The sequence below is a fragment of the Danio rerio genome, chromosome 15 (assembly GCF_052040795.2).
Source record: "Danio rerio strain M-AB ecotype USA chromosome 15, GRCz13ab, whole genome shotgun sequence".
NCBI classification, from domain to species: domain Eukaryota; kingdom Metazoa; phylum Chordata; class Actinopteri; order Cypriniformes; family Danionidae; genus Danio; species Danio rerio.
Genome location: NC_141035.1, coordinates 34,829,404 through 34,856,346, shown reverse-complemented (window position 1 = coordinate 34,856,346; position 26,943 = coordinate 34,829,404). Strand labels below are relative to the sequence as shown.

Genomic DNA, 26,943 nt, shown 5'->3' with positions numbered 1-26,943 from the left:
TGTGTAGGACGTTTTGGGGTGGCGAGGTCGTACTGACACCCTTCTAATGAGCTGTGAAGTCAGATCAGATAAGGAGCTGTGGAGACACACACACTGCTCCCCGTGAGGAAGGAAGAACAGCTCTGAAAACACAAACCTTTTATAGTAGAGGACTGTTGACACTTTTTAATACACATTCAGGGGATAATCCATGACAGGCCATTGAATTAGTAGTAAATAATGTTTTAATAAGTAATTTAACAGAGTTGAATTCCGGGGTCAATTTAATCTTTGGCTACCACATGTAAATCGTGGTTTAAAGTAGCTATGCAGGGCTCGCAAAACTGATAGCCCGACATCCCAGGGCTAATATGTTTTCTAGTTGGGCTACCAAAAATTATTTCACCCTGCCCATTATAATATCTAAATGGGACAAAAATATAGCCTATTTTGGTGGTTTTGCATTCTCTCACAAATTGGGTAATTATGTTGTGTTTAGTTTTCATGCATTGAAGAACCACTATCTATACGTGTATGAATTTGTATTTGTGCGAATTGGTGTTGTCTAAAGAACAGCTACTTTGAAAAAAAAAAGTAAAGTAAAATAAAATAAAAAATAAAGTAAAGTTAAATAAAAAATGAAATAAAGTGAGGTTAAGTAAAAAAAATGAAATAAAATAAAATAAATAAATAAAATAAAATGTACAAATACACATGTAGACTAGAATGAATGCCATTATATTTTTTTTATTAAATGTATGTTGCTGTTTTTTGTTTTTGTTTTATTTATCAAATAATGTATAAATGTAAAAAAAAAACAAAGCAAGTTTAATTCTTACAACAGAGGTTATGCCTAAAGCACAGTTTGTTTCAATTGCATATTTTTTATTCTATTGTACTATTTTCTATCATTTGGAGGACTTTTTGTTTAACTTTGAGTTTACAGGCTTTCAATGCATCCTATAGCCTGATTTATACTTCTGCGTCAGGTGACCGGCGTAACCCGCGGCGCATGCAACGCGCGTAGCTGTGCATTTATACTTCTGCACACTGTCTCTGTCGTTTTGCATTAACACTTCCAAAACGCTAGTTGGCAGTGAGGTGTAAATGTTCCTCTGTGTCGAGTTTCTTCTCTGCTTTTTTGCTTTTACACTTCCGGGATGTACAAGTGGCTCAAACTCGCTCATTTTGAGGCAGGAACCGGCGGACGTGCAACAACTTTAACTATGAGGTAAACACAAAACAAAACTTTCCATCCGGAGCTCCTTCACGGGACTCCACACTTGTAAACAATCGCTCGCGCCATTCGCGCGGCTCTCGCCCAGACTCCAAGCGCTACCAAGCCGACCAATCACAGAGCATACGCTACACGTCGTTGTGACGTGTAGTTACATTTTTTGAGAGGTGCACGTAAGTGACGGCGATGGCCACGGCGAAGGGCTATGCGTCAACGCTGTAGCATACGCCGGCGTTTGACGCAGAAGTATAAATCAGCCTTATGAAGTCAGGGACTTGTTTTTTAAGTTTCATTAGAAACTATTCACGCATAATACATCATAAATATTCAATTAAACAAACCCCAGTCCCTACTGTGCATGAGAGCCCATTATACACTACAGACAAATAACACAAACAAGTGCAAAGAAGAGAAAAAAAGTGCAAAAAAGGCTTTAGCAACAGAATGCAGTGCTAACAAGACTATGCTAACAGATAATTGTTCAGGACCCTCAATGAATCTGAATAGGACAAAGGCTTTTCCTGCCTTATTGTGCAGTGGAGACCTGTGGAGCAACAACACTCCCATCTTTTTCACAGCTCGCTCAATTCAAATCATTAAGAAAAGGGAGACTTGACTAAATGTACCAATTATGCAGCTGCCTAGCACAGAGTGAAAACGCTCGTCGCCCTGGTGGTGAGCATGTCCAAGTCCGCAGTTGGAGTGTGTTGTGAATAGTAGCCTAAATAAGTGAAGTGTCCTAGCAGAGGAGACAAAACAGCAGCTGAGTTCAGTCCATTCTTGCACATCTACCAAGGAGAAGCCTTTCATCTGTGTCCTCCATACAAGCTCCAAACCTTTCATCTGGTCAAAGGGTTCATAAAACTCAACAAAAAGCAGGACTAGATCAATACCAAAGTTTGGCACCGCAATGAAACCAGCTGGGATCGATACTTCGTTATCAAATAAACCATGTCAACTGATGAAATAACTGCTGACAAAAGTTTCAAACAGAAACAATAAAGTTGGCACGCCACGGCTCCAAAAATATAGACATTTTATGACACACTTTAAGCACACAGCCTGTTAGTGATTATTGTTTTTTTTTTCAAGCACCCACTTTCAATAATCTGCCAGTGATAGCTTGGTTTTGTGTCAGCAGTAAAAGCTTTAAAAAAAATGTAAAATTAGTCTAGAAAATTTACAAAAACTAAAATACTAAGGCTGGCAGATAAAATCGGTATGGATATTTATTGACCAAACACCATTATCAATAACAATAAAAAAAAAGTTTGGCATGAAGTTTTGGTATAAAGTGCTATAGTTTTATTAAAATTTGGCTGCTGAGCAAATACCCTGAAAGGAATTTCAATATGTCTAGGGTGTAAGTTTGTCATTTGCAATGAAGTGGTGTGCAATGCGTGCACATTTTCCAGGTGCACCTAGTTAAAAAAAACATCTGAACTTTAAAGAATGGTGCGTGCGCTCTGCGATTCATATAGAACTAACCAATCTGCTTCACACTTAGTATGGAATATACACATTTCAGTAATAACTGTAGACTAATTACCTTGGGTGAACACAAGATTATTCAAACTCTGCATTTGCTTTATCATTTTCGACATGAACTTGTATTAGTACAGCAATGGTTTGTCAGTTTGTCATCCTCTGAAAAAATGGTTGATAGTCGCTAGTTTTACAGAAAGACACCAGGGGGGCACAAGCGGAGAGCGCAGAACACAGTAAAGAAGGAAACCACGCACTTGTGCTTTTCACATGCAAGTTTTGGGTTGTGTCATCACCACCTCAGGTCAGAATAACAACAAACGCGAAAATGAGTGCCTTATAGAGGCAGTGAGGAAATTGTAACTAAAAAAAGTATGTAAGGATGTCACCAGAGTGGCTTTTTGGTTTCTTTTCTTGTGAATCTCGGCCTCTAGCATGCCATCTGAAAGATTTCTAGCATAGAGGGCAATGTAATCATCCAGCTTCACAATTTGTAATGTTGCAATATGTTTTTGAACAATGATGGTTAGTTCCTTTACTTGAAAGCTCAGATTTGATTAGCATAATTGGTTTTATTTACAAAGTGCAAAGTGTGAGGTTTACTGTATCATTATTATTGACGTTCTTAAAGTTTGCTTTGATTGTTCAGCGTTTACATTTTACCATTGCACTTTGTAACATTTTATTGATCAAGTTTAGAGTCTCTTTAGCACTTCTATGTATTTTATCATAAGGAGATGATTATATATATATATATATATATATATATATATATATATATATATATATATATATATATATATATATATTTGTTTAAATATTTTTGTTTTTAATTATTAAAACTATTTGCCTTAGAAATGTTGGTAAAATAAAATAAAGTGGTTAAAATAAACTAATATTCCTAAATGTATTGTTAAAAAATATTCAATAATTATCGATAATGAATGATATGAAACATGATACAGTGATAATTGTTTTTGCTGTATCGCCCATCCCTAAAAAATATCCAAATCTAAAATATAACATAAAAGTGATCATTTTAATTTCTTTTAAAAATTGAAATCTTGAACTTCCATAAAACACGAAAATGCCACAAGATACAAAATTAGACTCACTGCGCTGAGAAACTTGTGTATGTAAATTTGCGCAGTCCTAAAACTAACAAAAACTAAACATACTGACACTATAGTAAACTAAACTAAGTCAAAAACTATAAACTATAACAAATCAAAAATGGAAATAAAAACCAGATTCAAAATATGAGCTACAAAAATTCTACCATACCCAAAACCGATGTCCAACTCAATTTATAAATATTAACTAAAAGCACAGTTGTGGTCTTTAGAAGCATTTTGCAACATGTCTGATAATTTAAGACTTGATCCCAATGCCACAAGTCTTTTGCGAGTTATCTTTGCGGTTAAAACAAAACTGGATATAGTTGCTAGACTTTTCACACAACAAACGGTGGAAATTCCACCAACAGAGAAATAAAACCCAGTTAATTATTCTTCAGCCCAGCAGCAGTGACGCACAAGCAAAGTGACAAAACCTAAAATGTAGTAAACCGGCAGTGCCAGTACACATTAAACTAATCATACTCCGCTGCGAGGGATACACTGGAAAAAACTAAATCAAGCCCAGTTCAGATGTTAAATGAATGATCACAATAGCCCCATTGTAATGGCATTTGGACAGAAGCTTTGATTCAGAAAAAAGGGAGGCGGTGGGAACTCTCCGCACAGGGATCTCTGATGAAGGGAAAAAAGCAACTCATCAAGTGCCGTGCTGTGATGCTTGGATGTGGATTTGGCAGTGATTTCTGCAGTCTGTGCATCATCAAACTCCCAACTGCTCTTGAGTGGCATGCCAGCTCCCATCTACAGCAGTCGTTCGTGCCACAGCCTGAGAGACAGTTGGTTTGGACCTCGTCCTTGGCAAGTTCACTTTGATGGTTGTAAGGATAGACTTAGTAACTTCTTATATTGTTCTCGTGTTGAAAACTCAAGTCTCTTGGCAACTGTCTGCGAAACATTAGCACGTATTGAATGCAAATAAAAACTGACAGCAAGACAGGAGCCAGTCAATCAGATTTGATTTGCACTTGATTAGTAGACCCGAGTGCTGCTGATCCGATCCCTAACTCCAAACCTAAGTAATACCACTATAAACTTCTAATTTTACTCCCAGACCTCCCACTTGACCCTACGCAGCTCCTATTCCTGCTCTGCAGCAGAAAGGAGTCAGCCAGTCCCGAAAATCTCTCCCAGGCACGATCATCCCTCTCTCCGGAGAAACCCCAGGGCCAAGTTCCCGTCTGCTGGGCCCTCTGTCAGCTCGCTGGAGTGTGTCTCAACCCCCGCCAGCACAAATCCACCACAGAGAAAGCATTAATGTGCCTTCATTGATATGTGACCATGTGAAATTACACGTTTTGATTTACTAGGAAATGTACTACGAGCTTTGAAATTTGCCTGTGGAGAAACTTATTAGAAAAACACTTTGAAGTCCCTGTACAGACATTGATAAATCCCAGACAACAAAAAAAAAAGGTTTGTGCCTTTTATAGTCAGCAGACAACAAGGACTAAGAATTCTAGGCCAAGTGCAAACCTCAGCTGACCCCTTACACTGTTTCTGATGCCATTTTCACATTATAAGTAACGCTGTAAATCTAGAATGAGTTGTAAATACCAGGAACAAAGCAGATTCTTTAAAAAATACTTGTCAGAGTCCATGCTACTTGTTTAGTCAAATAGTAACACTGTTTTTGAATCTAAAGCTTGAATATACCACTTTTTACAATAATTATTGTTCCAGCTGCAAATCAAATGATTTGGTTCATTGTAGAGAATCAAAAACGCAGTAAGAATAGGCTATAATAGACTCCCAACATCTTATTATTTGGCAACATAATCACCTCTTTATCTTTCTTAAATATAAATATATAATATCTTTCTTAAAAAAAATATATATAAACAGCCAAAAGGTCATAAGTGGAATTGTTAAAAAGGAACTGGACGGGATTGAAAACACAGTCACTTAATGTATGTTTCACCGGGGAAAGTCTTTTGCCTTGAAACTAAAACTTATCAGATTTACTTTCCACTCTACAACGAAAGCCATCATGAGGTGCAAGTAGAAACAGCTAGTAAAAAACAATCCCCCACAGTCTGAAGAGAATGAGTAACTCCCAACTGAAGTAGTCCAATCCAAACAAAGCTTACTTAAGCTCGCTCCACAATATCTAACGATTCATCATGCTGGTTTCCAAGTCAATTTCCTAAAATGACTGTTCCCATTTATTCCATACACACACTTAAAAAGAGCAGTCTAGCAATCTGTCTTAAATATACACAAAGGCATTCTACTGGCGTTTTCACACACTTCTTGCTCAAAAATAAGCCCAATTGTCAACATACTGTATGCAGATAAAGAAATGACAGTCCTACCTCCATGAAACAGGTCCTTGCAGGAGCATTCTCCTTAATGGATGCGTTGTAGAACTTGCTGCCAAACACAGGTTCATTATCATTAATATCCTGAAGGATCACTTTGACAACAGCTGTAGAAGACAGTGGCGGTCGACCTCTGTCAGAGGCAACCACAGTTATACTCGGCGTAGGGTCTATTTCATAATCAAGCTGGGTCAGGGTAGTAACGACACCAGTGACTGCATCAACACTGAACCAATCTGAATGAGTTCCTTCATTCTGCAAGATGCTGTACTGAACATCTCCATTGGGTCCCTGATCTTTGTCCCGTGCTGTAACCTGTACTACAAAACTTCCTGGAAAGGCCACCTCTGGAATAACCTGGGTGTATTCCTGCTGGTCAAACAAAGGTGGGTTGTCATTAACATCTATGACCTGAATTGTAAAGGAAGATTCTGCCCGTAACGGAGGGGTCCCAGAATCTGTGGCCATGACTCTGAGTTCATAGTGGTCCTGCTCCTCACGGTCAAGGATCTGATCTACGCAGATGAGATAGATGATGCTGTCTTTGGTGGTCAAAGCAAACTTTCCATTGCCCCCCTCCAAAGAAACGTTCACATTGGCGTATTCTCCATAGTCAGGGTCTGTGACTGAAATCCTAGCCACATACTGGCCTGGCTGTGCTCCTTCCGAGATGCGTGGAGAACCATCCTCGCTAAGGAAGATGATGGTCATGGTGGGCTGGTTGTCATTGTAGTCTCTCACCTGGATGGTCACGAAAGAGTTGGTCACCTCTGGTTGACTGGCATTGTCACGAGCCTGTACAACAAGCTCATGAACTCTTCTCATCTCATAATCCAAAGGCTTGTTGAGAGTGATAACTCCTGTTCGAGAGTCAATAACAAAGTAGTGATCAGGATCGCTCTGTCTCCTGTTGATGTCATAAAGCACCAACCCATTGTCACCTTCATCGGCATCTGAAGCAAACACCTGCAGTATATTGTTCCCCGGTTGAAGATTCTCTGAGATCATGGCATGGTAGCGACTCTGGTTGAAGACTGGGGCGTTGTCATTGATGTCCTGCACAATCACATCCAAGATCATCTGTCCCGTCCTCTTGGGTGAACCGCCATCAAACGCTTCCAAGAGTAGAGTGTATGAAGATCTTGTCTCTCTGTCTAAAACTGCATTGACCACCAAATCCAAGTAGAGGACTTTGTTAGACCCTCGTTTGGTTTCAAGAAGAAAAGCTTGTCCTACATTTCCATCTGTTATGATGTAACCTTGTGTAGTGAGCTGATCCTCATCCGCATCCACTGCAGGTTCAAGAGGAAACTTGGTGCCGATGGTTGTCTGCTCTGGGATCTTAAATGTGGCTCTTTTCCTAGGGAACACTGGTGCATGGTCGTTGATGTCATTGACTAAGATTGTGACTTCTACTGTTATACCGGTCATGGTGACTGCTATGAAGCTGTAACGGTCCCGCACTTCCCGATCCAAGACCCTTGCTGTTTTGATGATCCCCGTACTCTCGTCAATGTCCAGATCGGTGCTGACACCTGTACCTTGATGATCTGAGATGAAATAGTGGGATGCAGTCATGTCAGGTGGGAGACCAGCACTGATATCTCCTACAACAGTTCCTGCTGGCTGTTCTTCATCTAGTTGAAGCTGCAATGTTCCTGGCACCATGGATGAATGGATGGTTATTAGTTGTGGCACCACATAAAGGATTACCAGTATCCACCACTTCAAAGTCCTGATTTGACGCAATGGATCCATTATCGTCCTTCCTTTACTCTTCATTGAAATTTCTTCTCACAAAACCTGACAAAAGAAATGGAAAAGGACATTAGTTCAAGAAATAAGCAGAAGTGAATTAGCAGAAAGCCGTCCAACATGATCCAAAATCTTAAAAAGTATGTATTACACAAAAAGATGGATTACACAAGCAGGCTCGGTTACAGTTATGACAAGAATGCTTAAGTGGATTTCCACATGTTGCATGGGATCTCTTTTAATAATGCTGCAGCACACCATGTGCACACGTTGTTCCTGCATTTTACTGTCAGCTAATAAGTCAAGACATTATTGCTACAGCTTAAGCGAGAAGCTTCTCTGTACTAAAATTGAAAGAAATCACAAGGCAGTCAGAAATGTCTAGAAAAGTATCTTATTGGAACTGTTTTCACTACAGTTTGAGTCTTTTGATTAACATATCCTTCAAATTTAGTCGATTTTTCATTATGTCATATTTATTATTTTAGTCAATTATGGCATATTTTTGGCATGCTTGTTATGAGATATTCAAGCCTGAAAATCTCATTGAAATGTTCCCTCAACTCTCATTTTTTTTGGGGTGTAAACTTCAGGAATGTCCTCCCACAGCAAAATATCAGTGCACTGGTGGATAGGAGCCTAAAATAGAGACTGCGGCTGACATGACCCCCCTTTTTTGTAAAACTATTCAACTGCAGTCTATATTGATGCAAAAGTAAGCCAAAAGGACCCTTTTAAAGCCAGCGGAGTGCTACCCCTGTCGTATATTAATGCCAACACTAATGTACAAAACGAAGCTAGAAAAACGCTGGTGGGCCAATTCTAATATATTAAAACCACAAAGGTCTCCTTTGAGTGTTCCTCTAGCTCCTTTTTTAAAATTAGCAATTCCTCATCCATAAAATTGTAGCTTGTGGACATGCAAACTTTGACGACCTTATTATTGAAATTATGAAACAAAATCTTTTATAGATGATTCCTGGATTAGGCCCTTTCTGGTTTCAAATGAATTATAAACATTCTGTAAGACAGGAGCTTAAATATTTATGTATGCTTGTTAGAAGAGCTTGACTCATCCAGCCCAGCTATTCAAGTATGAAAAATCGGCAAAGCAGAAAGGGGATGAAAGATTGAAAGTTATGAGAGAGCTTATTATCCGAGGAATAATGAATTGCGTGGTTTTCTGGTTCTCTTTGTGGTATAAAAGCACTACAGGAAAATTGCACTCACATAAAAAGAGACAAGTGAACCCCGCATTTGATTCTACCTTTGACTAAGTCTCTTTAAACTACATTGTAAATCAGGATTGACTCTTATTTATAGAACATTTAGCTAAAATAGAGTAAGGTTGCAAGAAAAATTAGGTACACCCTAGTTTGGAAAGTCAAGGTTTTAAAACCGCTGAAATTTTCTGCTATACCGTTCCTACAGTATTTGTTAGTTTTTTTATGACCACAGTATCTCCAGCAGAAAAGATATCCAACGATGCCGTTTTAAATAGTAAAGAAAACAGTGTTTTTTTAAACAAATGAAACAGCAAAAGTCAATGATTCATTTTTAGAGTTGGGCGAGTTACTGTATTCTAATTAAATTTTAAGGGACGCAGTAATGTAACGAATTACATTTTCATTTGTGTAATTTGATTACTGTTACAAAAATTAATGTAATAGCGTTACTTATACAAATAGAGGTTTAGAAGAAAAAACGCTTTTAAAATCACATTTTCTGCTGCAACTTCAGTTAATAAGTGTAAATAAACATTTGCCTTTAAATTGCTGGACAACGCAAGAAAATAGCTTCTGTCAAATGGTTGATTCTTCAAGTGGAAATACAGACTTTATTTTGATTTCACTGAGCAGAAAAATAAAAACATTGCTGTGAAATGCAGTCTACTGTATGTCCAGTCTCTAAAGAACTTACGACTGCTTTTAACTTGACCAGCTACTTGTTTAAGCTCTTGAACAGAAATTATTCTAAGACAATACTCGTCACAAAGGAGGACACCCGCGGCCAAAAACATAGTGGCCCAACTCAGCCTAAACAGGCTCATTTGGATTTTTGTGCAGGATTGGGAGTGAAGGTATCTTCTGAATATAGCATAGCTGCTTATGGGGCCGTTTACATATGTTGTCTTGTGAGCCCACGCATATTGGGAGCGCATATTGCGCATGCTTGCATTTCCAAGGTGCATCCAGTTGAAAATCACGAGTCACATGACAAGAACTGACCAATTAATTTCATGCTTTGTATAGAATATACACATTTCAGTAGACTAATTACATTAGACAAACACAGAACACCCAAACACTGCAGTGCTTTGGCATACTATGGATGTCAATAGTCACGAGTATTTTCTTCTAAATTTCTTTTTTTATGATAAAAACAAAAAACAAATAGGTTTGGAACAAGTGAATGATGAGAGAATTTTAAGTTTTGGGTGAACTCTTTAATATGTCAAGCTGCTGTGATCCACCCATTGTAATGTTTTTCAGTGAATAATAAATTGCTAAAAGAGTTGTGGTTTAATTAGCATTTTTATAGGTATATTTTAAATGTTTTAAAAGTAACTTCAAAGTATAGTAATTAGTAATTTGACTACTTTTTACATGAAGCAATTAGTAATGTAATCAGATTACAATTTTCCATTAGTAATCAATAATTTGTAATCTATTACTATAAAAAGTAACTTACGTCGGCGCATTAGCCTAGTGGTTAGCGCGCCGACATATGGTGCAATAGCACGTCAGGGCGTCGCAAGTTAGAATCGCGGCTCGACGACATTTCCCTACCCTACCCCCTGTCTCTCTCTCCCACTTCGCTTCCTGTCTAAAATATGTCCTATCTAATAATAAAGGAAAAAAGGCCAAAAATAAATCAAAAAAAAAAATTTGAATTATTTAGCCTGACATGTTTACTGTTACAAAATATTTTAAGTTTCTCAAAATTAGATATATTGTGTTCAAAGTGAAAAAAATCTTTCGTTTTTTACCCAGACATTTAAAAAGAATATATATTTAGAGCAGTAATCACAATACCGTGAAACTGTGATATTTTTATCCAAGGTTATCATACTATCAGAATCTTATACCGGCCCATGCCTAGTTGTCATATCTGCACATTCTTAAACTTTTAGGACAATTTAAGACTCAACCAAAGCCTAAATACAAAATGAAGCAGTTTAAAGATGAGCCTGTCAATGACTGCATTGCCATGAAAAGCCACAAAATCAGTTTCAGGCCAAGGGAAACAATCTTGTCATTCTCAATCACTGAGAAAGGAGAATTATTTCACAATAAAAATTCTTTATATCGACCGCAAGTTTTCAGATGTTTTTGTTGAAGTAAATAAAAACAGAATCACAGGAAATACTTTTGCTCTGTCATACTGCAGGGACCAGAGAAGCTCCCTCCAGTGGTGAACTTTAGCAACTCCCTTTACAAAATTCAAAAGTTATGTCCTTTCAATTTCTACCCCAAAGGGCATTTGTTTCAAGTAGGTAAGTACGTCTCAACGTGTGCACAGGTTTAACTCGATTAACTCCAGAATGACTGGCGGTGTTGGATGTGGCACGCAGCTGCACATGTGGTTAATTTAAAATGTGTGTGATGATGCAGGTGTCCATATAAAAGTGTGCATAAGCACCAGTGTATGTGAGTCAGATCTGTGCGTGCTGTGCGCCTCATTGCGGTAGTCTGTCAAGTCTGTGGTAGTGACATTGTGTGTGTGTGTGTGTGTGTGTGTGTGTGTGTGCGTGTGTGTGTGTGTGTGTGTGTGTGTGTGTGTGTGCCTGAGCGAGGGAGCAGACCAGGAGGGCTCCACACAGTCTGCCCTGCACCCTCTCTGGCTTTGCTGCATTGTAATTGGGGTCTGCTGGAAGCCTGCCCTGTGCATATGGGAATCCAAAGCTAATTTCAGTCTGTCAGCATCACAGGGACTGAGAAACACACACACACAAGGAGTACTCTCTTATGTTTAAGAAAGTACAGGCACACACACCCACACAATACCTCCAATGTAGATTACTATATGTGCACCAAACACTTCTCCAAAGTAAAGCCTCTAAATACATAATGAATGTAAGTGTAAGCATACAGTTGCAGCCAGAATTATTAGCCCCCCTTTTAATTTTCCTTTATTTTGTAAATATTTCCCAAATTATGTTTAACAGAGCAAGGAAATTTGCACAGTATGTCTGATAATATTTTTTCTTCTGGAGAAAGTCTTATTTGTTTTATTTCAGCTAAAATAAAGGCAGTTTTTATTTTTTAAAGCCATTTTAAGGTTAAAATTATTAGTCCCTTTAGGCTACATTTTTCAATAGTCTACAGAACAAACCATCGTTATACAATAACTTGCCTAATTACCCTATCCTGCCTAGTTAACCTTATAAAGCCTTTAAATGTTACTTTAGGCTGTATAGAAGTGTCTTGAAAAATATCTAGTAAAATATTATTTACTGTCATCATGGCAAAAACTAAATAAATCAGTTATTAGAAATTAGTTATTAAAACTATTATGTTTAGAAAAGTGTTGAAGAAATCTCTCTGTTAAACTGAAATTGGGGAAAAAATAAACAGAGGGCCTAATAATTCTGACTTCAACTGTATGTGTGTATATGTCTATGTATTTGTGTTTGTGTATGTATACATCTATGGAAAAAAAATTACAAGTCTACTTACATTTTCTTAGATTTCCTAGGCACGTTTTTTTTTTTTTTTTTTAATGTTAATGTTTGAATTATTCTATAAAGGTCTGATTGCGTTTCTTCCATGTTTCAAAAAAAAAAAAAAAAAATATATATATATATATATATATATATATATATATATATATATATATATATAGATAGATAGATAGATAGATATATAATTTAGAGCTTTTTTTTACAAGAAAAATGACAGTTGGTCAAAATAACAAATGTGTTCATGTGTAAAAAACAAAACAAAAACATGGTTATTCTACCAAATATTGATTTTCCAATTCTTCTAATATTAAATTATTAGCAATGTGTTGTCTAAAAATAAATATAAGCATGTCTGAAACAACATATATTTTTGTTATTTTAATTATGTTTCAATGTCAACAGTAATTTTACATAATAAATCAAAATATACTCAAACAATAATTGGACATCACACTCCAACAAAATATTAATTACAAATTCAAAGAAACAGGACATCATCCATATACATATACACTACCTGACAAAAGTCTTGTCGCCTATTCAAGTTTTAGGAATCACAAATAATAACTTGACTTCTAGTTGATCATTTGGTATCAGAAGTGGCTTATATGAAAGGCAAAGGCCTCTAGATTATGTTTAATTTACCAAAATAAAACATAACCATGCCTTGATTTTTAATTATTTAATTAGGACAGTAAGGTCTCACTTTGCTTAGACAAAGTCTTTTCACTTAACAGAAATAGTGTGCAGTATAGAATATAAAGTCATGGTGCAGTGGGAAAAGAATTAATATTGTGAATAACTCCCGTAAGCTTGGACGACTGCATCCATACATCTCTGCAACGACTCAAATAACTAGAGAAAGTAGAAGAAAACAGTCTTGCAGGACTTCCAGAGTTCATCACGATTCTTTGGTTTTATCTTCAATGCCTCCTCTATCTTACCCCAGACATGCTCAATAATGTTCATGTCTGGTGACTGGGATGGTCTATCCTGGAGCACATTGACCTTCTCTGCTTTTAGGAACTTTTATGTGGAGGCTGAAGTATAAGGAGGAGTGCTATCTTGCTGAGGAATTTGCCATCTCCTGTGGTTTGTAATGTAGATTCCTCAGGCTGTTAATGTTGTCATCCACTCTGTAGATCTGTTGCATGCCCCTATACAGTATGTAACCCCAAACCATGATTTTTCCTTACCATCTTGACTGATTTCTGTAAGAATCTTGCATCCATGCGGGTTCCAGTAGGTCTTCTGCAGTATTTGTGATGATTGGGATGCAGCTCAACATATGAATTATGAGTTAAATCTACCTTCTGCCACTTTTCCAAATGATCAACTAAAAGTCAAGTTATTATTTGTTGCTCTTACAACTAGGATCGATGACAAAACATTTGTCAGGTAAATAATATGATAAATTAATATGAAAAATAATATGAAAAAATCTAAAATTTTTGTTTGCAGTCAAATGTTTTACTCTAAAACGTTAGTTTAAATGTAAGCATTCATTTTAAGTTTTAGAATGACATTTTTTACTGGAAACAAAAAAAAAAACGTATAATTCGTTCTCCAGACATTAAGGCAATGTCCCAGACGTTGTCAAAATCTCAAAGCAAGTTCCACAGATGTGTACAACGGGCACTGCCACTTCTTTTAATGGCTGGAGCAGACCTCCACAGTGCTGGACATGTACCATGGCAAACGAACCTAGACAACTGCTATTCTGTCCAAGATATGTTTCTTATTCTTGAATTTAATGCCTTGTTAAACTACATGGCATGAAGAGAAGTACTCTTGGATTGCAACTGAATATAGGTTGTAACTGCACCACAAAAATCATATGATGGAGTTCATAGCGATCAAATCAGGTCAGGACATTGGCCGTACGTCTCTTACTAGTCTGCTAATTTAGAGTTATTTCACTGTTTATGACTTTCCATCTTTGGGCAGCTTTCCAGTGCTTTGAGTCCTGTGTTTAACCCCGACCATTTAATGCGACAAAGGTGGTTTAATTATAGAAAATGGCCTATTTAAAGAAAAAACAGGCCCATTCTGTCCCTTCACAAAGTCAGACGCAGATGAAATGAAAACAGGTCTGCCCTATTTAATTTTAAAGCATGCCCTCAATAACACTTAATAATGGTCTCCAAGCTGTTCACACCTGCCCATTCCAAGCACCTCAGGGCTTTTTATAATCCCCCATTCCAAACAACAGTAGATAGCAGATTTGTGGGTATGCAGACCGCTAATATTTCTGAAGCAAGTGTTGCTGCCTTCCTCCATTAGCCAGAACTTCCATTCCACAAAAGGCTTCCAAAGATCTGACAGAACAGAAATCTGGGACTAAAACATCCCAAAGAAGCTGCTCTGTTAAACACTGAAACCACTTTGGCCAAGACGCTGGGGGATGAAAACAACCACAGCTGGCCAGACAAATGCTGATCATCTATCACTCGATGTCCAAAACGGTTTCCCAACCAGTGGAAGACGGCCACGTCGCTCACGACACCTCAAACAACACTCGCGCTGGAAGACTGCGATGACTGGAAACAAGGCTTTAAAGAATTATGCCTTTTCGAAAGTTCATTTTGGTTAGGCTGAGGGGGCGAATGAGGTAAAGACAACATATTGGCCCCTTCAGTGTAAATGATGAGTGAGAAAAGGCCCTGAAAGCCAAAATGAGCTGAAAAAAAGAAACCCTAAGCAGTCATAAAGTAACACCATCAATCTCGACATTGGGCAATTCAAATATTTCCATTTTAAAGGATGTTTAGCACTGAGCCAAATTAACTTTACGTTGACTATCATTTGATCTCAAGCAAACACGCTGTCAGTCTGAGATTATTTTGCTAAAAATGTCTTGCTTTTATAAGATAACCCAAAAGAAATTCAGGAAAACAATCAAACTGGAAACTCATGATCGACTTCGATACAACGTTTGGGTCTTTGAGCAAATCAGTCACCTTGAGATCCAGTGAGACTTGGCAGCAGATGGCTCATGCTGAAGCACTTATCTACAATAATGCAGTACGTAAAGGTCTACAAACACCACCCACACACTGAGTCTGATCACTTACTTAGGTTGGATTCTTCTTATTCAGAACTGGCTTTATTTTTATATTCACAAGTTCACACTAGGCATGGGACGATAACCGCTTCAAAGTTTACCGCAGTTTGGAAATGTCAAGGTTTTAAATCCAGCAAACATTTCTGTTATACCGTTTCTACTTCATATGTAAGCATTTTTAAAGTGTTTTTATATTTATTTTATTTACTTTGTTAGGGCAACAGTATCTCTAGATGAAAAGGACCATCCACATAAAAGCTACTGTTCCAAAACATTTTAAATGTTTCTTAAAATAAAGTATATCGTGTTCAATAGGTGAAAAAGTTCTTGTTTTTTATCCCGACAATTAAAAACAACATTTTGTAGAGCAGTAATTACAATATTGTGATACCGTGATTCTTATACCAGCCCATGCTTAGTTCACGCTTACAGGTATTTGACTGAATAAATATGCGTATTTTACATGATGTCCAGGGAGAGGGCTCTGAGCTCAGACAGACACTTTAACTAGAGAGATGGGGTCCTAGCACAGTGCCTAACTCCATCTCAAATTTATGCAGTATCAGGTTTAAAAGTGTGGAGTTGGTGTGGTTGAGGGATGCTGAAGTTGACCGAATGGCATGCTTGACTAATAATAGGGGTTTGGTCTTAAGCTAATTGGATAATAGAATGATTTTCAATAATAAAACAGACTAGTCAAACTGATTAGGCTTTAAAACTGATTGGTCTTCTCACAAAATTTGTTTACAAAACATCACATAATAATGCAAGAATCTAAATGAGAAACTCTATTGAGTCAATCCTTTTCAATGACCGTAAAACAATTCCTGAAATTACAACTCTCTGTGAAATTATTGCAGTTTATAGACAGGCAGTTAATAACATCAACAAATAACTAACTAGAATAAAGAAGCTGATTGTCGGATGTACTAAATGTTGTTATCACACTGGTGTGATCATACGAATCAAATCTCTTTAGACTGACTTTTAAGAGATTTCTTTTTCTCCTATATGTGTGATTTTCATTTTCTCCCTATTATTACTATGGCTGTTGTCGTTTTCTTTTAACTTTCTCTTCTTCTGTGAAGAAGTGCTTCGAGGTGTACCTTTAAAGGTGCTACAGAAAATAAAGTTTATTATAATTAATATAAGAGTTAATACCAGTAAAAAAAATAGCAAATTCTTCCATGCAAAAAGGCTATAAGTCATTACTAACTTAAATCCAACCAAAATCTGCTAAATGAAAACTGCAATTAAAGATTGTATCCTTCGTTAAATGCATTTTGCACTGCAATCCTTTTAGCTCGACTCAACAGTTTAGCCTAGTACATTGTCAGTGCAGTAGTTCAGCATTGGCTATGGAAGATGTGCTCGACAGGAGCTGGTGGGAAAGAAGAAAACCATCTGCGGGCCTCAGATATGTACGTGCACTGCTAATCTACATCAGATACATTTGTGCCATGGGAAAAAACATAAGACCCTATCAGCCGTGGTTTGGCCAGCATTTAGGATGTTCTGGCTTGAGGGGACCATCTTTTTCCCACACCCTCAAACCTGCTGAGAGTGTTTGTGGAAATGTTTGTGGAAGGAGGTCTGCGCACTGAAGAAAACAAAGAACCACACGTGCTGCTGGGTCCTTTGAACATGACACCAGCTGATACAGCTTCGGTTACGGTGCGAAATTGGAAACATCTGGGGGCAGCGAGCGGATGAGTTCAGTACAGCGTTTATGAAACTCACCGTGTGCAGATTTAACTGAACACAGACTGTATAGATAGTTTCGGACAGATAGTTTCAAAGAGAGCTATCGTGTCCGGTATGCCTGTTGTCATATAGAGAACCATATATTTGAGTTGTTGAACCCACAGTCAAGCAAATCCATATCAGGTGGAGACATGCAGGCCGTAGCCGCAGTGTTTTGTCTTCCTCTGCCCCTCAGGAGATTCGAGTTTCACTTATTACAAATGCTACTTTGACAGTTATGCATTTTATGTTTATATACTATCTAAGGCCAAGTCTTTGTGTCATCTACCAAATTCATGCATATCAGATTTTCTTCACCGATTCCTCCATTAGATAATTCATTAATCAGTTTACTTTATTTATCTTAGGGGGGAATGAAAATATGCAATTGTAAAAAAAATGCATTGTAATTGAGCAGTTAGTTTGAGAGACGGCTTATAAGATATGATTCTAGGTTGCATGATGTAATAATTCTGCTCATTTTAAAAAGATTTTTCTTCAGATCAAAAAATTAACAAGAAAAAAGCTGTAAGTTTAAACCACAACTATATATTTTTTAGTTCCTTCACAATCTTGAAGATATTAAAACACTGTTTTTAGCCATTTGGATGGTTCTAATGGTAAGCAGACAGTGCTGTTAGAAGCCTTTAGAAGCATGCATTAAGCAAACATGCAGAGTTAATACATTACATAGATTGTATTTGGATCATTTGCTTCTACACTACCTGACAAAAGTCTTGTCGTCTATCACAGTTGTAAGAGTAACAAATAATAACTTAATATTCATTTGGAAAAATGGCAGAAGGTAGAGTTTTTTAGATGAATCATCTGTTGAACTGCATCCTAATCATCACAAATACTGCAGCCCGTTAGATTACAAACCACAGGAAACTCTTCTAACTCTTCAGCAGGATAGTGCTCTTTCTTATACTTCAGCCCCCACATTAAAGTTCCTGAAAGCAGAAAAGGTCAAGGTGCTCCAGGATTGGCCAGCCCAGTCACCAGACATGAACATTATTGAACATGCCTGGGGTAAGATGAAGGAGAATGCATTGAAGATGAATCTAAAGAATCTTGATGAACTCCGGGAGTCCTGCAAGAACGCTTTCTTTGCCATTCCAGATGACTTTATTAATAAGTTATTTGAGTCAGTGCAGAGATGTATGGATGCAGTCGTCCAAGCTCATAAGAGTCATGCACATAATTAATTATTTTTCCACTGCACCTTGACTTTATATTCTATACTGTACATTATTTACATTAAGTGAAAAGACTTTGTCTAAGCAAATTGAGACCTTACTGTCTTAAATAATTAAAAATCAAGCATGATCATATTTTATTTTGGCAAAATAAGCGTAATCTAGAGGCCTTTGCCTTTCATATAAGCCACTTCTCATACAAAATGATCAACTACAAGTCAAGTTATTATTTGTTGTTCCTAAAACTTGGATAGGTGACAAGACTTTTGTCAGGTAGTGTAGTATTTGCTACTACAGATTTCCAACATTCTTCAAAACATCTTCTTTTGTGTTCAAAAGAATAAAAAAAAAACTCAAAATCTGCAAAAGCATGAAAATGCAATGGATAAAAACATGGTCAATCTCTACATTTGTTCACCTTATTTGTAATTTAGCACACCCTGTTGCCTAGCTCGTACAGTTTTTTTTTTTTTATTCAGCAGGGGTACCCTTTAAGCAAGAAACCTTTGTCCGAGAGAACAAAGGAAACAGTTGATGTGGGATAAAACCTGCAACATTTCACTAAATACAAGAAGGTCACACACTGATCCAACATGGCTTTATAAGACATGTGTACAGACACACCTCCCTTCATAACCTAATGAGAAACGCAGATGTGGGGCAACTTGGGCCTCTTGCATGCAATATGTGCCGTCCAGTCTCAGTACACACCTCTGGAGACCAGATGCTGCAACTGCATGCGGCTTTAGTGCTCCACCAGAGACCTGTAAAGATGGCTTTAACTACACCACAGCAGAGGCACTGGAACTGTCTGATCATCACAGAATCCTTCCCTGAGCCAAACGGATGAGATCAAGAGTGATGTAAAGTTGTGTTTGACTGAGTAACAACCCTGTTTTTTTTTCCCCTCCCAACATTTGAATGGATCTCAGCTCACCCGAGACAGTCCGAGGTCAGGGATGGAGCTGAGAAATTAACCGATCGTCCACTGGGGCGAGAGTCTGGTGACATAATCCCTGGAATGTCTTAAAAGCCCTTCGGCGTTCGATTCGGTTCAGCTCTGTCTAAAGGGTTGGACATCAATTCTTTATACATTTCAGTAACTAATAAAAAATGGTTCAAGCTCTAAACCTTTCCTCAGGTCGGCTCGCAACAGAATCAACTACACTTCCTGTCTGGCGCTACAGTCGCCTCCTAGTTTTATCTTTGATTTATTAGATTCCCCTTGTTTCGGCGTGGCCGTCGAATCAAACATGTTGTTCTAATTTAAACACCGCGTTCTAATATAAACGACCCGATGTAGGCTGCTTATTTGCGTGAGGGTTCATTTTCAAGCTCATGACTTCATCCGAGCAAACTGGAACTTGAATTAACTTGAGATGTGACTCACTAGCGTTATGGATCCTTCCCAAAACCGAGAGTTGTGAACATGTGGCGTTTAACAAACAGACGATGATGGGCGGTGCATTATATTCCAATAGCTCAATGAGCGAGTAGCGGAAACAGTAGCTAAATAACTGTGGTGTCACACTATGGCAACAACCGAACCAGAGAAATGGAAGTCAACCGAGCTGAATGAGTGAAAACAAGCTTATTATCTTGATGAATATTAATTAATGCCTCTCTCAGAGGGAGATTTGGAATGTGGTCTGGATGAACCCCGGGCCAGTCACCGACACAAAAGCACAGCATTTCTCTATGGCTGACAAAAGAATTCCACTGATCAACCAATTTGGGAGGAATGTCTTGCAAGAAGTGGAAATCTATATGGTCTGGCGTGTCAACAGAGTTAAATAAATGACCAGTGGACATCTGCCCGTGTTATTCTGCAGCTGATTTCCTTTGAGGTACAACAGGCTGCCAAAAATATCATTTGTATCAGAGTTACAACTGTCTAGAAAGGTCAGGTTGTGGGCAGTGGTGGAAACTGTGTTCTGAAAAGTCACACTTAAATAAAAGTACCATTACTTGCCTAAAAATATAGTGCGAGTAAAAGTATCTGTTATTGTTACTCAGAGTATGAGTAAAAAGCCCTTTTAAAAGTACTCAAGTGTAGCGAGTAGTGAGTATTATGCTGTGAAAAGCTTATGCATTTACATGTAATTAGTGAGTGTGTGTAAACGTAACATTCTGTAGGGCATTTAGTTATTGCCCAGCAGACACACAACATCATCAGACATTAATATTAGTTTAAATTTAGGTTGTAATGTCAGGTTACCAAAATTCAATGTCTAGCCAGCGTCTAAGGACAATGTTATTTTGATGTCCAATAACGACACTAAGTGACGTTGAAATTTGGTTGATTTTAGGGTTGTGTTGAAAAGTGACCAAAATCCAACGTTGAGTCGACGTCTTAAACCAACGTCATTTTGATGTCAAATACTGACATTTATTCATCAGGTATGACAACCGAAATCCAACATCTGATAAACATCATATTGGTAATTTCCACACAACGTCAAGCTGTAACATCATTAGACATTGATATTTGGTTGATTTTAGGTTGGACATTGACATTGGGGTTTTGACGTCAACCCGATTGTCATCTCCAAACAAAATGTACCCATGACATTGGGGTAAAACGTCAATCTGACGTCATGTTGATGTCTTGTGCCTGCTGGGTGTTTAAGGCCATTTCGGTCATCATACAGTAAACATCCGTCATGTTCTCGTCAGTGACATGCATCTAAACAGTCTCTGGGTCAATGCGTGTAAAGATTTTGGACATCTTCTTGGACACTTTTAAAGCTTCCAAACAGTTTGCTGCAACGATAAATCGCCCATGTCTTGAGGTAGTTCGCTATGATGCAATTTACTTTCTATGTGCGATTTGATTGGACAGGAACCAAAGGACTGATTTTTCTAATGCCCATAGACAAGAAAAAATAAGGTAGTGACTCAAGGATAATGGAAAGTAGTAAAGTAAAAGTACTGCACTATAAATGTACAAGGAAATTAAAAGTTTACATTTATAAACTATTCAGTAAATTGCAATTCCTGAGAAAAACTACTCAATTACAGTAATATAAGTATTTGAAATGTGTTACTTTACACCACTGCTTGTGAATGATGATTACTAAAAACATTAAAACTCCAATGCAATTGAAAGTGCTGCATGTGAAATAGCAGATGCAACACTTTTATGTGCTGAATTTGAAATCAGACACAGTACACTTTATTAGGTGACCTTCTGGTTGAGAAACCGGCCTCAAAGTTTTCACAGACTACCACAGTTGCTCCTCTGGCATTTCATGTTTGTCTAATTCGTTCTTAACAGCAAAGTACTACAGTTATGCAACACAAATCACCCCCTCGATGAAAAGAAATGTTCAGGAGGCTTTTGTGGCCTGAGCATGGGTTTCACCAATACCAGGCTAGATTAAAAACAGCAGTGCAGAATATACAAATAAATGGAGTTCAGCGGTCAAACTGCAGCAGTTGCAAGCACGGTGAACCACAGCATATCTCTACATCAATCGACTTGTGAGTCATGGTTAGGAAATACAGTAGCTCTTAATAACTACAGCCTGGTATCAATATCAAAATCAGCTGCATCGGGACGCTGTCTGATTAATTGCATGGTGTAGGTCTGATTTATTGCAATAAACTATTTTCATAAGTTACTTAACTGTTCTCCACTGCAACATAAAACAATGGAAACACTTCCACTTTAAAGTTTACAATAATCCTCATAAATCAGATCACAATATCACATCAGGACTCACACAAACTCTACTAAACTATGTATTAATCCCAAATTTAAACTTGCTTTGTGAGGTATATTTAAACCAAATGCATGGCCTGATTAAAAGGATAGTTCACCCAAAACTGAAACTTATGTTATCAATTAGTTACCCTGTACTTCCAAACCAGTTTGACTTTCTTTCTACTGTTGAACACACACAAAAAAAAAAAATCTAAAAGAAAGCTGGAGACCCATTGACTTCCATAGTATTTGCTTTACCTACTATGTAAGTCAATGGCTACAGGTTTTCAGATTTCTTCATATCATATTCATTGTTTAATAAAATAAAGTAACTCATAAAGGTTTGGAAGCACTTGAGAAATAGTTTTTATTTAACTATTAAAAATAGTTTTAATTTAAATAGTTTCAATACTTTTAACTGATGAAAATGCTTAATAAATGTAGCAGTTTAAGTCTACGAAATTACTCATTTAGAAAAGCTGTTATTTCATGTACTGTATATGACTTGTGTACTATGCATTCTCTGTGACAGAATTTGACATTGTGCTTCCAGTGCAGTCAAAGCACATAAGCTACAAGCAGCTATGGCAAGCTGTGTTAACATAAATTGCTTTAAAGTAACTAGCATGTATTTTTATGTTAACACTACTATCATCAGTACTGAATAATCCTAAAGGCTATTGAATTTGTTAATCATGGGTTAATCTAAACCTGCAACAAATTTAATGTATGCACTGTGACATCACACACAGTACAATCCTAAACTCTGGGTTACCATTCTTATTTTTGGCAGTGTTTGCTAAGGCTCAAATGTTGTGAATCAACATATTATATTCTGCTTACAGCTATTAAGTGATTTAGTAGTATATCTGTCTGTCTATCACAAATCAAACAATCCATCTATCATAGCAACAATCTATCAAACCAATATTATATCCATCTGTCTAACCAGCTATACTGCAAGCAATTGTGGCAAGCTATGTTAACATAATATGCTTTAAAGTAACTAGCATGTATTTTTATGTTACTAGTACTCATGGGTATTGAGTAATTCTACAGGCCTTTCACACTTGAATTTGTTAATCATGGGTCAATCTAAACCTCCAACAAATCCAGTGCATGCACAGTGACATCACACACACAGTACAATCCTAAACCCTGGGTTAACATTCTTTTTTTTTTTTTTTGCAGTGTTAACAAAGGCTCAAGTGTTGTGAATCAACATATTATATTGTGCTTACAGTCTGTCTGTCTGTCAGTCTGTATATGTCTATCATAAATCGAACAATCCATCCATCAAAGCAACAATCCATAAAACTAATATTCCATCCATCCATCCGTCTGTCTGTATCTATCTATACTGCAAGCAACTATGGCAACTTAGCTAAGTTAACATAAATTGTTTTAAAGTAACTAGTGTGTATTTTTATGTTACTAGTACTTTTATGAGTACTAAGTAATCCTACAGGCTTTTTACACTTGAATTTATTAATCATGGGATGATCTAAACCTGCAAAAAACCCAGTGTATACACAGTGACATCGCACACAGAACAATCCTAAACTCTGGGTTAACGTTCTTATATTTTGCAGTGTTTACAAAGGCTCAAATTTTGGAAATCAACATATATTCTGCTTACAGCTATGAAGTAACTAATGTTGTTGCATTGACTTTGTGGATTACAAAGATAAAGAAGAAACTCTTCTACAAATAATATTTGATATTTTAACCATCATACTCAACTGTTTTATATTCACAACTGTTTATATTTAAGTCCAAATCATGTGAGTATCTGTCTAACAAAATTGGTGCTTGCTTACCTTACTTCAGAGCGGGATTTAGCAAACCAGGTAAAATCTGGTGCTAAATACCCTGCTTCTTGTTGCAATTTAGACATGTTCATAAACCTGGAGTAAAAGCGGTCTTAAGAACTGTCTATGAAAGAAGACACAACTTTTATTTTGTATAATTAGTGTGCATTTTTGTATCATGTTTATGCTGTAGGTGATTCCTATTTCAGTTTTAACAGTAACTAGCTATAAAATCTTGTTCTTTGGTTACAGATATTGTCTAAATTCCTCTACCGAACTTTAAAAAATGTTTTTTAAAGTTGTAAAATTGCTTTTCGTTACAGTAAATAAAATAATTGAATAATTAAATAGTACAACCATAAATCAATATGTAGACAGCTAAATGTCACCAGTGGCTCATTAAGCAGTATTTAAGGAATAAATGTTAATCCGGCCTGCCATATGCGCGAGTTAACTGATGGAATTGAAGTTTATCGCTTGACTTCTTGATGTATGAAGTCGGTTAATAAAAGGCAGAGTAAATAAAACACTTACACTCATCTGTTCGTGCTTTTCAGTGATGGAGATCCAGTCAGTTGTGCAAGCGTAATGTCAGGGGAAAACACAGAAAAGTCGTTTCAGAAGTATCCGTGTTAGATTATATCCATCTTCTTACAAGTTAAACTTGTTATCGTGTGCCACAACAACTTCCACTAATGTATTTCCAGTTTTCTGTCTCTTTCCGTTTGTTGTCAAGCTCAAAATACACTGCATCAATTAAGAAGGGCTCGGTGCTCCAGAACTGAGCGCAGCAGACGGGATGAAATCAGTCCGTCAGCATCGACAACAGCATCAACTCTAGAATCCACACTTCCAGCACACGCGCTCAACCTCAGTGAAACCTGATACCAGCCTTCCCACTCCTACATGAATATTCATGAGGCGGATGCAGGAGCGTGGCATTAGCGTGAACTCACCGAACGGCGGCGACAGCGTGCCGAAACACTCAGTGACGTGATTTAATCAGACTTTGGTGCCACCAGCCTTCATTGAAAGGAACTGAATTAATATTTTCTTCAAATATTCTATCTATCTATCTATCTATCTATCTATCTATCTATCTATCTATCTATCTATCTATCTATCTATCTATCTATCTATCTATCTATCTATCTATCTATCTATCTATCTATCTATCTATCTATCTATCTATCCATCCATCCATCCATCCATCCATCCATCCATCCATCCATCCATCCATCCATCCATCCATCCATCCATCCATCCATCCATTTTTATCATTTAATGTTTTCATCCAAACTGATGTTTATCATTTAATCTGTTCATCCAAACTGTTCTATCAATGCATCAGCTATTAATCCATATTCATTATCTGTTTATCAATCCATTCATTCTTCGGCACAATTCCATCCATCCATTACTTGTATATCAATTAATTTGTACCATTTTATGAATCCATCATGTATACAGCATCCATCCATCCATCCATCCATCCATCCATCCATCCATCCATCCATCCATCCATCCATCCATCTATCTATCTATCTATCTATCTATCTATCTATCTATCTATCTATCTATCTATCTATCTATCTATCTATCTATCTATCTATCTATCTATCTATCTATCTATCTATCTATCTATCCGTACCATTCTGACCATCCATACATTTTCTATTTATCTATTAATCTGCATCCATCTATCTATCTATCTATCTATCTATCTATCTATCTATCTATCTATCTATCTATCTATCTATCTATCTATCTATCTATCTATCTATCTATCTATCTATCTATCTATCTATCTATCTATCTATCTATCTATCTATCTATCTATCTATCTATCTATCTATCTATCTATCTATCCGTACCATTCTAACCATCCATACATTTTCTATTTATCTATTAATCTGCATCCATCCATCCATCCATCCATCCATCCATCCATCCATCCATCCATCCATCCATCCATCCATCCATCCATCTATCTATCTATCTATCTATCTATCTATCTATCTATCTATCTATCTATCTATCTATCTATCTATCTATCTATCTATCTATCTATCTATCTATCTATCTATCTATCTATCTATCTATCTATTTATCTATCTATCTATCTATCTATCTATCTATCTATCTATCTATCTATCATAAATCAAAAAATCCATCTATCCATTCATCCATCCATCTGAACTCTTTTAATATCACCTTTTTGTATTTTTGTATACCACCCTTAACCATTTAGGTGCACTAGGCAAAATAAAAAAAAAATAAAAAAAGATTTTGACCACAATCTCAGATAGATTCCCAAAACACACTTTCAGCCAATCAACAGTAAGGGGCTTGTCTAGTAATAATAGCAGAGATCTTTTTGGGTTATGACCATGTCATTGTTTGGGTGCTTAAAAACCAATACTGTTTGGCAAATTGTTGCTTAGTGCACCTTTAAGAGAAAAATGTAGAGCACCACTTGATTAATAACTAATTCAAACCGTATTATATAATGTACAGCTCTGACATAACAAAACACTCTCATGCAAATCAAAAATTATAAGGAGAATAAAGAGGTGTCAAAATAAGTGATGCTGAGAAATCCCTCATTCTCACAGATCTGGGTGAGAGTGAGCCAATGAAGGCCAAGACACCAGATTTAACGTCAGGTCATGAAGCTGAACGATTCCTCCCATCTGGCGGCTGTCTAAAAGAAGCATGTTGAACGCCCTGGAGAACGTTTACTTTCATCTGCTGCAGAGCTCCAGCCATGACCTTGAATCACTTTCTGGCCCCATCAATCCTGAGAGACAACAAAAGAACAAA

The 26,943-nt window shown here is 37.1% G+C and overlaps 1 protein-coding gene and 1 long non-coding RNA gene across 2 annotated transcripts in view; both read right to left on the bottom strand.

Moving 5' to 3' along the window:
• The window catches only part of dchs1a (dachsous cadherin-related 1a), a 201,063-nt gene extending 176,104 nt beyond the window's left edge, over positions 1–24,959 (bottom strand). Inside the window, exons 1-2 of the mRNA XM_087284281.1 lie at positions 24,655–24,959; positions 6,153–7,961 (exon numbers count right to left, since the gene is read on the bottom strand). Coding sequence (XP_087140407.1) covers positions 6,153–7,940 — 1,788 coding nt within the window. The 5' untranslated portion in view covers positions 7,941–7,961; positions 24,655–24,959. The remainder of the gene's footprint in view (positions 1–6,152; positions 7,962–24,654) is intronic.
• A 1,350-nt stretch (positions 24,960–26,309) lies between these two features.
• LOC141377881 (uncharacterized) overlaps positions 26,310–26,943 on the bottom strand; it is a 35,785-nt gene continuing 35,151 nt past the window's right edge. The window contains exon 3 of the long non-coding RNA XR_015509677.1: positions 26,310–26,920. This is a non-coding gene — a long non-coding RNA (uncharacterized LOC141377881). The remainder of the gene's footprint in view (positions 26,921–26,943) is intronic.